Source organism: Pavona decussata, unplaced genomic scaffold, assembly GCF_977016875.1.
Source record: "Pavona decussata unplaced genomic scaffold, jaPavDecu1.1 SCAFFOLD_174, whole genome shotgun sequence".
NCBI classification, from domain to species: domain Eukaryota; kingdom Metazoa; phylum Cnidaria; class Anthozoa; order Scleractinia; family Agariciidae; genus Pavona; species Pavona decussata.
This window is the reverse complement of record NW_028145585.1, coordinates 1960928-1974120: the sequence shown is the minus strand read 5'-3', so window position 1 is coordinate 1974120 and position 13193 is coordinate 1960928. Positions and strand designations below refer to the sequence as shown.

Genomic DNA, 13193 nt, shown 5'->3' with positions numbered 1-13193 from the left:
TGTTGTATTGCATTAACGTAGAGGGCAGGAGCGTAGCTTCCATATACGCACGTACGCCTGTGCGTACAGCTGACATCTCGGAAAAATACATTTTTTATCGCCTGAAAAGCGTTTACGTCATTAAATTGGCTGACTGATAAATTGGTTGAGACTCTAGACCATGCAAACCCCCAATTTTATTCCGCAATATATATTCATTTGCCCTTATAGCTTTGTTAACTTATCCTGTGTAAGCGTGCACTGCTGAACATAGCTTTCAAAATACCATGACTGACAAGAGATTGAGCTCCCTTCCAATTCAATTCTACACATATATGAGCACAAGGTTCATATTCACGATGTTAGAGTTTGCTCGTCTAAACGGCAGATGTATCGCCCTTTGCTGGTAACCCCGGCTTGATGGCATTTCCGAGACCCTCAATTTCAAACTTTTAGAGCCCCCAAGTAGTAAGCACCTCCGGCGCTAAAAATTGTCTTCCCGCGTATTCAAAATCGCACGCTTTGTCCCTTAACAATGTCAACAATTCATCGAAGGAGCAATCGTTTCCGGGAAAACGGTAATAAAAATTTTAAGAATGAAATAAGGTAAAAGGAGTCCATTAGTAAAGCAGAAAAGCAGCGAGGAACCATCTCCCGGCTGTTATGAGCGATCCGCGGGCCGAAATCTCGGGGTGCATCGTCATAGTACAACGCTCTGGCAAAGTGTCCAGAAGGAACGGTGTCAGCTGTTTTTTTCTCTCTTCATCAGCCATTTTGTCTTAAACATGCCATGTGGAAGGCACAGACCCCCCTAGTAGTAAGAATCTTCGGCGCTAAAAATTGTCTTCTCATGTGCACACCTTCAAAATTGCACGCTGCGCCCCTGCAGGGGTCTTTATAAATAGCTTTAGAAAACTATGACGCGTTTGTTTTGTTTTACTGGTTAGATGGCGCTATCAATCACTAGTCTTCAAGTTAATTCATGAGTCAATGATCAAAAGCAAGTTCTATCCAATCATGCAGAGCGATGATGAATGTTTTTAATCAAGCTGCTCAACCATAATACAAAACAACCTTTCTGAAATGAAGTTTGACTAATTACAACTAACTATGAGAAATTTAATTCATGCAGGAGCTTTTGCACCCATGTCGTTTAAGAAAGGGCAACCATTATTTAAAGAATACATAGATCATCACAATTTGTTTTCCCTGCCGAAACTACGAAGCGTTTTTTTCTAACATGCACCTCTTATTGCTAGCCAAGCCTGTAACAATCGCAAAACCAGGGCATCTGTCGAAAACTTTTTTTTTTGTTCATAACAGTAACAATAAGGTTTCCTGCTATACTTAGATCATTTCAGTATTAACTAAAACTGTGTTCTTCTACTACTGACTCGTTTTCCCATTTTCATTCCAACCAGTGCACATTTTGAGATGCCGCCGGAATTCCAAACCAGAATCTTCACTACATATCCTATACGCAAATGCAGAGCATACCTCATTAAAATGGAATTTCTAATGTAATTATTTTGACTTTTGTTCTTGCTAGGGTGGTGTTGAAACGGTGTGTGTGTGGGGGGGGGGGGGGGTGGTGGGATTCAGAGAGGCAGGCTATAGGCGGTTATAAAGGCGACAGGTATAGCCCTATATAAAGGTTTCATAGTTTTAGAATACGTGGGTTCCTTTGATATGGAAAGTCAAATTAACTTGTTTCTATTGTTTAGCCTTCCAATGCAATTCAATGCTCCTCGGAAAATACAGGGATTTTCTTCTATGGACCAATTTAGAAAAGACTCTACGCGTTGTCGCAAAGCCAAAAATAAAGTAATCATTGACACCAAATACAACTTATACAAAGTAAATAGATCGCACCACGAGTCTGGTCTTTTGGAACGGGGTCTTTTGGTTTAGAAAATATACTGCCGATAGTCTGGAAGGGTTTTAAGGCAACTTTGATGCCATAGTTAGTATAGTTGCTTAAAATCCGTCTGATCGGCTCTAATGATTCCCTGCCAAGATTGTGACAAAAGTCATATTGGCAAGACGAAACGCAAATTTGCCACTCGAATGAAGGAACACCAGAAAGCAGTTGAACATAACGAACGAAAAAGTCTGCATTAACTGAACATTGTCTACGTTTAGGCAAGAGACTAGTCTCTTGGTTTAGGACGCTCAATCTATTGGGAATCTTTCAAGATCCTACGAACAAGTTTAAATTGGCGCAACAGGTGCCTTTAAGAGGAATGGAAAATTAATATCAGCAAGAATCCAATCAATCGGGACGGCGGCATGCACTTGCCACATGATTATTAAATCTAGCGCTAAAGGACAAAACTTAATATAATTATAGTTCAAAAAATTTGCATTTCCTCTACATGTTTGCGCTACTTGTAAATTCTTATCACTTTCCCCTGATGAAGGCTGACGTTTTGGCCGAAACGTTGGGTTTTTATAACATTTGATTTTGTATACGTTTTCATATTTTTAACCAGAGAAACGTTTTAACTATCATGTGAATCCACCTGGTTACAGATCTATTTTTAAAATTAACTATACCGATTAGGGCAATGTCTACTTTTTGCCATAGACGTAAACGGTGTGGTCGAAGCCTCTCATAAATCGTGAAGTAACCTTCACCCTAACGTGCCTTTGACCGGGTCCACCGCTGATGATTTTTGGGTCGCCGCCAGTGTCATCATCCCAGTTATCTCTGGCCACAACAGCAGTGATCTCTTTGCCCCCATTGTATTCAAAAACGTGGGTCACGCTACCAAACATTTTAAAACCAGAGCGCTTTTGCTCTTGGTGCAACAGGATATCTCCGGGTTCTGGTTGGCCTATAAGTAGGTTATGTCGTCCACTACCAGAATGTAGTAAATCGTTCACCTTTCCCCATAGCCTTCCAGCTGAATCGACAAGCATCACAGCACCATCAATCACCTTAATCACTGGATTCATGTTACAATCTGGAGAAAAACATAAATTCGACATAAATCCCACATTGATATAATATATATCTGCCCTGATTCAACAGAACATACCCAGTGGACAGCCATGGGCAGCAATTCGCTAGCACTTACTCTCCGCTCCCCCTTTGGGGCTGTGGCTAGCCCAGGGGGGCTGGTGGAAAGACCTCCCGTCACCGATCATGTCTTAGCTTTGTTCTCTTTCTACTCTGCCATTGATTCTGTCATTATTCTACCGTTAATCTGTTTATTGCATAGAGGGCAAAATTACTGAACGCTGATTGGTCGAAACAGAGAGCATTTTTTCTTAATTTTCCTTTCACCGATGGCACAATTACTCACTCCTGATTGATCGAGCGGCGAAAAAACTTGCTCCTGATTGACTGAGGACGCCATTTCTACATTTTGTTGGTTTCTTCATTTTGTGCCGCGACAACGACGACTTCTTTCAGGTTCCATGGAGTTTGACATTTTAAGCCGGGCTGTTTGTGCCAAAAATACTTGGAAAGCAAGTGCTACAGCTACAAAAGAAGTTCCTTAAGGTGAACTTTCGTAGCGGAGCTCCGCGCGCGCCCATAAATAAGAGCACTTGTAAACCCATGAATGCGAAAAATTTGGCTTTGTTTGTGACGTCACTGTCCGACCGTCCATCCCAGTACGCGGGTACGTCAGCCCTTCCACGTAAAGCCATTGTGAAGTGCCACACTCAAGTTAACTCTGTGTGGAAACCCGTGTTTTTTCCGCGGCGAGAAGTTGTATGGCCAACTGATTTTTAGAAAAACAAACGGAAATTTTGAAGAGAGCTATAAATTCATGTACTCGTTGAATATGTTGACAAACGTGGAAAGAAGAAGAAACTAGAGAGAAAGAAAACGAAAACGCAGGCGGTGAATAATCAAAGTTCAACGTAAAAGACTGCGACTGACGAATGCCAGCCGTTAAAGTGTACCTAACCCCAAATTTTTCTCCTCTTAAATAAATCTTTGCTCCTGTTCGAAACATATTGCGCTATTTGGCGCCTTTATCAACCAAATCTTGACTTTTTAAAGACTGTAAAAGCTACGAAATCTAGCCATAATCTTTCCCATGACTGCGCTAGTAAGAGGCATGGGTCTATTCTTTACTTGACGTCACAAACTGATTTGCATTGTATTAAGTCTTTGTGAAAATGCATGCAAAGCAGTTTGTGACGTCATGTAAGGAATAGACCCATGCCCCTTACTGGCTCGGTCATGGGACAGATGACGGCTAGTTTTCGTAACTTTTACAGCCTATAAAAAGTCAAGATTTGATTGAAAAAAGGTGCAAAAAGCCTCAATGCGTTTCGAACAGGTGCAAAGATTTATTTAAGCGAAATAAAATTTGGGGTTAGGTGCACTTAAAGACAGATAGAGTATTTTTCCGTTTCAATCGGCTCGGTGCACCTTGCGGAAGCGGACTGAGATAGTAAGCACTTTTTTATTATTTTTTTGTCGGTTTGTGAGCGTATGGTATCCTTGAAATCCTACAATCTGACTGGTTCCGGGAGCGGCAAGATTTTCCTACCTCTTTAACAGTCAGTATCTTTGATCTCTTAGAACAGCAAAATAAATGCGATATTTAAAGAGCTGTTAATAATCATATGCTAGGTGCGATCATTCCCAATGAAAAAGAACGAGTATATAATTTGCGTAGGAGAAGGATTCACCTTCCTAAGATAAAAACGAAGACATTCAAGAAAACATTTGTAAATAGACTTATTTTTAAATATAATTTAGTATAGTATTTTTCTATCCTGAATTATTGTTGTATTTTATCGTGTATTTCTACTTTTTCACTGTAACTTAGAGTATGTATTTTTATCTTTCGATTGAATAAAGACTATTATTATTATTATTATTATTATTATTATTATTATTATTATTATTATTATTATTATTATTATTCCTCGCGAAGCGAGGTTAATAAATTTGTCGGGCCGAGCCGGAGCTAAGGAGCGCGAATTCGAGCGAAAAATATATTTCTATATTTCGTTGAAGTTGCCGCACTGTTGCCTAGCAACAGTGAAAAACAAACTATGAATGACGTCAGACTGTCTGGTGTCGTCTGGAGCAAAATTTGCATACATCCATAAAGCTTGAGTGCCGGGTCAAATTTCAACCGCAATGTTCATCAATATTCACCGGATACAGAACTATCTCTCCAGAATCTTTTCCCTTTCTTCCAGAAATCTTTTTTTGTGAAAGATTACATTGAGGAAATAACACGTTTTGTGGCCGCGGTAAAATAATTTTCCGTGGGAAATAAATTCATCCAACACGACAGCGCTTCACGCACGTTGTTCATTTCGTCACGTCAGAAATAGATTTTCAACCGCAAACTAACCTGTGGAACCTCGAAAAGACCATGCTCATAAAAATAGTTGCTATGTTCAGAAACCTTTTAATCTCCTCATTTGATGCTACAATACGAGTAAAGAGGGCTTTCCACCCAACCCCAGCTTCGCGAGGTTTTGCGAGTCACGTATTTCTAGTTATTTTTATTATTTCTGAACACGGTTACGGTGACAGCACGGTAATCAGAATCCACGGGAAATCTTGAAGTGAACTGAATCATTTTACTCCGATCCGACGCGACGAAACGTTGGATTTGTCTTCTTGAAGTGAAACTATTTGGTTTCGCTAGCAGACCCTTTTATCAACCAATCATAACTAAATTGAAAAAAGGATATTTATTGATTATCGTAGAATCTCTTGGCTTGCAGTACTGAATCCTTGCTTGGAGATGGCTAAACTCCGTTGGTTAAAAACTCCTTCGAACACAGTTAGGCTTTGCTCGCGGAAATAAAGCCTTTTTCAGAAATTGTCTGAACAGGTTTTATAAACTGTTGTGACAATTGTCAGTAATGGCTCCTCCACTCATACAAGGGAACCCAATTAGGTACAAACTCCTTTCACGCAGTCTATCAGGCAAGATATGACCTTCTATCTACATGGCTTCTAATATTTCTTCTTATAATATGCTTAAGCAGTGATTCAATAGTTACTGTTTATCAAGTAATGCCATGGGCTAGTCCAAAGAGCTGGTGGTCCATGGACCAGAATTTAGAGGAACCCAAACACTCCCAACAATTCGACATCAGATCAGGCTCAGTACCTGGGTCAAAAGCGGGTCCTGAAATTCTTAGCTTTCCTTTGTTTTCTTCATGAAGATGCTGCTGCTCCTCTGAAAAAAATTTATCTGGTGTGACTACAGGTGACTTGAGTTCAACGAGGGAGACTGCTTTTGGTAGTTTTACTAGGAGAGCCTGTAAAAAACAACTTATTATAAACTCTGTCGCAACATTTTAAAATTTTTCTTGTTGTAAGACAGACAACATTAGAGTTGCAGACACTAAGGGTTAATCTCTAGCGCTCCTCTCATATCTATCAAGTGTAACACTAAGAGTACTCTTAGGAATTAAAGATTAAAATGTCTTTGACTCAAGAGCCAAGAGCGCTGTGAAAAAAAGACTAAAAATTTTCAGAACTGTTAAGGCAAGACATTGATGAACCACCTCTCCACTACTGCTCAATAGCTATCATTTCAATAGCTATACTTAAGGATTTCCCATAACGACGACCAACCAATGACTAAAGCTAACACTTTTACTCTTGGAGTGAATTTATGTATGGTCGATACAGCTACAGGGCAATTCAGTACCTGAATTAGCAGTAAGTCTATTGCTTGATTTTCAAAGAGAGAAGATGGGAAACAAATAAAATAAAGACTGTGGGCGAGTGGGTAGGGCCCTAAACTTCAACCGTGCATCAAGTCCCACTCTGAACACTACACGTACTTGAGAATTGTTCCAGGGCACACTGGAGCTCGACTTCGTGGTCGCCCATGAAAAATAATCAACTGGTCTGCCTCCCACCGGTTAGTATTCTCAAATGCTTATGTCTCATTTCCAATATTTGTTTGTTTCATTATTACTAAAAGGCATTTTTCTAGGAGAGGAGTTATCAATACCAACATCCTCATCATCATCATTTTCACTACCATCATTATCGTCATTATCACCATTATTATTATACCTTGAACCAATCCTCGCATCGTTTGGACGAGTGCTACACATTGTTCCTTTCCAACTGTACTTCTTTGCATAGGATGCTCTAAGCAACTTGATCTCCTCAAGCCGCATAGTGTGTCTGGTGTGCACACCTTTAATTGCCTCTGCCCACTTTGTTGGGTCATCTGAATCAACTATCCATGACTTCCCATAAGGAATGTTCTCTATTGCTCAAGCAAATCCGGACTTGCTACTAACAAGAATGGGTAAGCCAGCTGAAAGGGCCTCAAGGGCAACCAGACCAAATCCCTCTGATTTGGATGGCATGATAGCAAGATCCACTTCACACATGAGGTCTTTTATGCTTTCCCGGCTTTGCACAAACTTCCTCACAGTCAGCTGCTCTTCAGCAATGCCACTTTCGAGGAGTCTTTTTCTTAGCACTTCCTGTTTTCCATCAGCTGCACCCACGAAGATAAGTTGATAAGGTTTCTTTTTAAGACGGTGATCAATAAATGCTTTGACGGCAATGTTGTATCCCTTTAGCTCAAAGTCCCCATCGTCACCACGACCACACAACAACACTTTGAATTCAGCCTTCTCATTGGGAGGTTGTTCCAAATTTCCAAATTCCCTGTCAAAAAGTCCTGGAATAAGTGTGAAAATATCCTCTTATCTTGCACATCGCTGCAGATAAGCAGAGTAGGCTTCTTCCAGTCTAAGTCCAATAGGTACAACCAAATCAGCATCAGCAAGTTTGCAGAGATCTACTTCATTTTCATGTTTTCTTTCACCTTTTGCAACGGGATTTGAATAGATTTTGTACTTGCCGAGGTCTTCTGGAGCTGTGTGTACCACCTGGACCCACTTACAATTGGCAAATCGATTAGATTTATCTCTTATGACTTGTCCTTGTCGACCAAGCTTGACACCATGGCCAACAACAACATCCATTGTAAGATCTTGAGGTAAGAAACTCAACCAATCCAAGGGTTCGAAGCCTGGGCATTTCTTTGCGTCAAAAACAGTTATGCCATAACTTTGAGCTTCCCTTTTGTCTTTATCTGTGCAAGCACCTTGAGGAACTAGGAAGGAGACTTCCACTTCAGGATGTTCCGACAGGTGAATTGCAAGCTCTCTGTTTAATGTTGACAAACCACCAACTGATGAAGTCCAATCACTACCAAGAAGAGTAACTTTCAATTTTGCACTGATGGCAGAATCTGCCTTTTGTTCAGGAACTTGTTGAGACATGTGTGCAGTGATGACCTCAGAACAAATCTGCAAGAGACGTTATGTTGACCCTCAGAAGGAAACAAATGCATGTACTATGCAATAATCTTTTGCCTTTTGTTTTAATGGCCACAATTAAGACCCACATGCTGGTAAACAAAGATAACCACCAACTTGCATAATATGCAGAACAACAAGAACCCCAAGTAGCTTGCACTGTCCAATGGTCACATTTTGGTATAATGTGCCAATTTGGGAGAATCACAAGTTAGAAGAAAACTGATGCTTAGACCCTACAACGGCTCCGTAATGTGAACCTTCTATGGAAGCTCAAGGACATGTTAGATCAGTCAACTTGAGTAAATTCATAAATACACCAATAGCACGGTGTTAACTTAACACTGAATCTGCGTTGCTTCTGGGCAGCAGAATTATAACACTTTACTGAGGCTGAACAGCAGCCTATAGCTTTATTACACAACTAAGGCAATCAGAGGGCCAATAACTAAAGTAAACTAATCAGATCACTCTATTGCCAGTCCAATATTTTTCAAGTATTGGACCGGGTATTGTCCCGAATGATCCTGCGTTGTGTCCCGATTTCAACTTAAAAGCAAGATGGCGGACGATGCAAGTTTTTGTCAGACGCTGTTTCTGCTGCTGGCAGAAACAGACATCAGGCAAGAGACAGCTTTGAAATCATTCAGCGAGGAAAACCAGCATCGGTAGATTGCCTAACGCAAATTTTTCCGAAAACTACGTTTACGCGGAAAAGCGTTTACAAATCGGCTTATTTTAGCTTTTAGCCACCAACGTCAGATGCCCGATGCCCTCAGCGGAAGAAACGAGTCAAGAACTACAAGGTTCACCAAAATAAATTTTGATGATTCCTACTATTCCGTCAATGTTCTTTTGGATTTCAAAGTTCAGAACGTTGTGACCTTCGTCAGCTGTTAAGGTTACTCGTCAAGCCCTTTTAAAAATGCTCTTAAAGCCGTCTCAGCTGGCCGTCTTCGCTAATGCTAATTTCATCCATAATGGGCCGCAAATTCCAGTTCATGATAGGCCCGGTTAAAATTGTTACTAGAAATACGTGACTTGCAAAACTGCGCGAAGCTAGGGCTGGGTGGAAAGCCCTCTTTTAATACTCGTATTGAATATCAAATCAGGGGATTAAAAGGTTTCTAAACAAAGCAATTTTTTGATGTGCACGGTCTTTTCTTAGTTCCACTGGCGAGTTTGCAGTTGAAATCTATTTCTGACACGACGGGCGTGCGGTGCTGTCGTGTTAATATTTCCCACGGAAAATTATTTTACCGCGGCCACAAAGATGTGTACTGTTTCTTCAATGCAATCTTTCACAAAAAAGATTTCTGGAAGAAAGGGAAAATATTCTGCAGAGATATTTCCATCCAGTGAATATTGATGAACATTGAAGTTGAAATTTGTTCCAGCACTGAACGCAAAAACTTTCCCGATGTATGCAAATTTTGCTCCAACGTCTGACGCTAGTCTGTCTGACGCCTGTTGCTGCCTAGCAACCTTCCCTTTGTCTGACGTCATTCAAGCTTTGTTTTTTACCGTTGCCAGGCAACATTGCAGACACCTTCAAAGATATATATAAATAAATTTTTCGCTCAAATTCGCGCGGCTTAGCTCCGCTCGGGCCTTCGGCCAGGCCCGACAAATTTATTAACCTCGCTAGACCAGCTCTATTTAAATTATATATTTCTGACTCGCCCTCGCGTGTTTGTTGACTGTCACTGGCCAGTGGCTTTTCAAAATACAAACCACAGCGATACCAAACTCTTCAGTTATCTTTCGGAAGAGTATCGATATGAAACTATTTGGAAACTGAAACCCCTTTTTCTCGTTAATCACGCGTCATCTCTATGCCCGAACATGAAAGCTCACTCATTTGGCTGGTAAGTTGTCAGCCATGCCACAAAAGCTTGCAATTTAGTTTATCTTCGGTCACAACTTTTAGGGAATTGGCAGTTCAGGTAGTTGTCTTCTTAAGTTTGTCTACGATCGATTGAACGGCGCAAGAACGAGTTTTCCTGAACAGTTAGCCGCTTGTATTTGACACGAGTCCTTGCCAAGTCGTCTTGTTCAACAACTGCTAAAAACAGTTTTTCAGTTTTAACTGAAGTTTCTTAAAAGAAACTTGTCTTGGTCTGGAAAAACTGCAAAGCGAGAAGCTTACGGTCGTGTTGCGAGTATTATTTCAGTCTTCTGTGTACGACAAAATTTCTAAACATTGTTTCCTTGGCAAAATTAAACAGTCATAAAAACTTAAGAAATTCATCTTTTTGAAGTAGAAACTTGTCAATAAAACTTTTGTCAAGTAGCAAAATATGCAGTCACATGAACCAGCAATTCAACAAGTTTTCGTCAACAAAATTTTAAGCTTTCGTTCCTTGTCTGTACTGCAAAATGTGTCATAATAAAGTTTTATTGTTAAGAATCCCTGTTCAAAACCTGGCGCGTAAAGTATTGAACATGGAAATTTCTGGAAAAATCTTTTCGATCGAAAAACGTGCCCGTGTGTAAAAATGCGTGTGTTGCAGTCGCTAAAGGAACGAGGCTTCCCCAAAGCTACTATTAACTTTTAATACCGAACTTCTTCAAAATTGCATTATTTCGTTTCATTGTCTTGGCATGTTTTCATGATAGCGTGAATCCCTAGTTTTTTGATTTTCTTATTTCTTTGCACTTTAATATCTTAGGCTTTTAACGTTTATAGTTAAGGAGTTATGTTGATTATTTTTAGCTTAATGGTTTAGTCTTAAAGAGGAACCATTAAAATCACTAGTTTTTGAGTGAAGTTGACATCCTCATTTAAGGTTCTCAATATTCATTCAAAACGTGGCAAAACCATTCGTCATTCACCACGAAAACGTCAGTTGTCGACTCACTTCGGAAGAATCGTTTGCCCTTTACACACAAACAACTTTTAAAGAAAACGTCCTAGTTGTTTACACGATCATTTACAAATGAGACGAGTCAAGGACAAATCATGAAAACCCTTCTTCATGCCTGGCACGAGAACGAGTTCAAAGAGTCAAAAACTTGCTCATTTGCTATCGGCAACCTTGGCTTTTTGTTTTACGACTTTGATTTGATACCATTTTTCAGAATTGATATGAGTATTCTCGTGAATGGCATTACTCCGTTCGTCACAGGTCCTCAAATCACGTCTTTAGCATTCATTTGTTTCGATAAAATTTGGAGGACTAAGCATTTGTTTTTTCACGTCATTAAAATCCCCGATGTTTCTTTATACGTTGCGACAAATGAATCATGCAAGCTACTTCAGTCGGGCGTACTAACTTAGAAATTAAAATTTAGAATTAAAATGAAGTGATTAAAAAAAGCCAGTAATTCTCGTGCAATCGCATTAGAGTGGAAGAATAACGCTGTTTAACGTTATGATTCATTAGAACTTCCTGTGTATCAGTCTGCTATATTTTAAGACGGTATGGGACAAAAACAGCAAATAGACAGGAGGCATACACACGGTAATGAAGATGATAGGAATCGAAAAAAGACCTAATTGATTTGAGTTTCACTAGGGCTAGTCTTCCTTGAAATGAAAAGTGCTCCCGTAATCACATTTTTGCAATTCTTTCACAATTAAGTATGTGGCGATTGATATTGTCCGTCCACAAAAAGATACTTCTTTTACTCAATACATTTGGTAAAGTGCACATCAATTAAGTTATAAGCCTAACGTCCCACTTTCACTTTAACCAGTCAGGAGTAAGTTTATAGCAAACAAACCAAACAGACATTCTTAATAATGGTGCGACGACGATACGTCTGCATTCTTTAACCCGTTTTTTTGACTTTACCTTACCTTAGTATTCCTGTCGCGGGTTTCACTCGATCAGTCGATCGATTGCAAGGATGTTTCTTCCAGTTAACTTACAATCTTACACAGTAATGAACTGGTTTGTACGACTACAAAGTGAAATTCGGCGGCGAAACTCAAACTGTGCGTTCAACTCGTTTCAGTAAACGCTTCACCGAGGACTGAGAACTCAGTGGTGCGAGGTAGTAGCCAAGTGGGTCAAGGTATAAATACTCCTCATTGAGTGCGAGCCATTTTTTTAATGACGGTTTTGAGAATTTGACATTTTATCAACGTATTAGATATCTCTTAGTTGATGAATATTTTGGCCATTGTTTTGCTTTAGATATTAATTATTGATGTAGGCAGCCCGGTTGCAGTCTTTTTTATCGTGTATGACAATTGAAAGCTGCTGTTTTCTATCGCATAGTATCCTGTTGTATTGCATCAGATTAACGTAGAGGGGTCTTTATAAATAGATTTGGAAATCTATTAATCTATTACGCGTTTGCTTTGTTTTCTGGCTAGATGGCGCTATCAATCACTAGTTTTCAAATTACTTCATCAGTCAATGATCAAGGCAAGTTCTATGCAATCACACAGAGCGGCGATGAATGCTTTTAATCAAGCCGCTCAACCGTAATACAAAATAACCTTTCGGAAATGCCGTTCGACTAACTACAACTAACTGTGAGAAATTTAATAGGCCTTATCACGGTTTTTATAAGGTGGTTATAAGATAAGATGGCGGACGTGCAAGACGCTCTGGAAACTACAAAGAACAAAAGACGAATTTCTAGTATTCCATCAACCCCAAGACGTTCCAACAATAGTCCTGCGAGGAAGCAACCAAAGGGACAAGGCCAAGACGTTCAGAAAGATACGAATGAAAGCCTCCAAACAGAAATAGAGCGCGTAAGTGGAGCCATCTTGGACAAGAAACTCGACCTTCTGGCGAGTCGCTTGGAATCCAAGATTGAAACGAAAATAGCAGAGCTGGAAGCCAAGTTTCAGAATGTCCAAAATGAAATAAAGGAACTGAAAGAAGACGTCAGTGACAGTATTAACCATGTGGAATACGTCCTGAAGCAAGACATCGACTGTACTTGGGAATATGCAGTAAAGAACGAGC

The 13193-nt window shown here is 39.9% G+C and overlaps 1 protein-coding gene across 1 annotated transcript; it reads right to left on the bottom strand.

Moving 5' to 3' along the window:
- Window positions 1–1005: 1005 nt before the first annotated feature.
- Window positions 1006–12200, bottom strand: LOC146463937 (uncharacterized). The gene is made up of 4 exons (XM_085083942.1): window positions 12068–12200; window positions 7001–8256; window positions 6081–6149; window positions 1006–2945 (listed from the first exon to the last, which is right to left on the bottom strand). Exons 2-4 carry the CDS (start codon window positions 7158–7160, stop codon window positions 2551–2553), a joined length of 624 nt encoding a protein of 207 aa, XP_084940068.1. The 5' UTR covers window positions 7161–8256; window positions 12068–12200; the 3' UTR covers window positions 1006–2550.
- Between the last annotated feature and the right edge of the window lie 993 nt (window positions 12201–13193).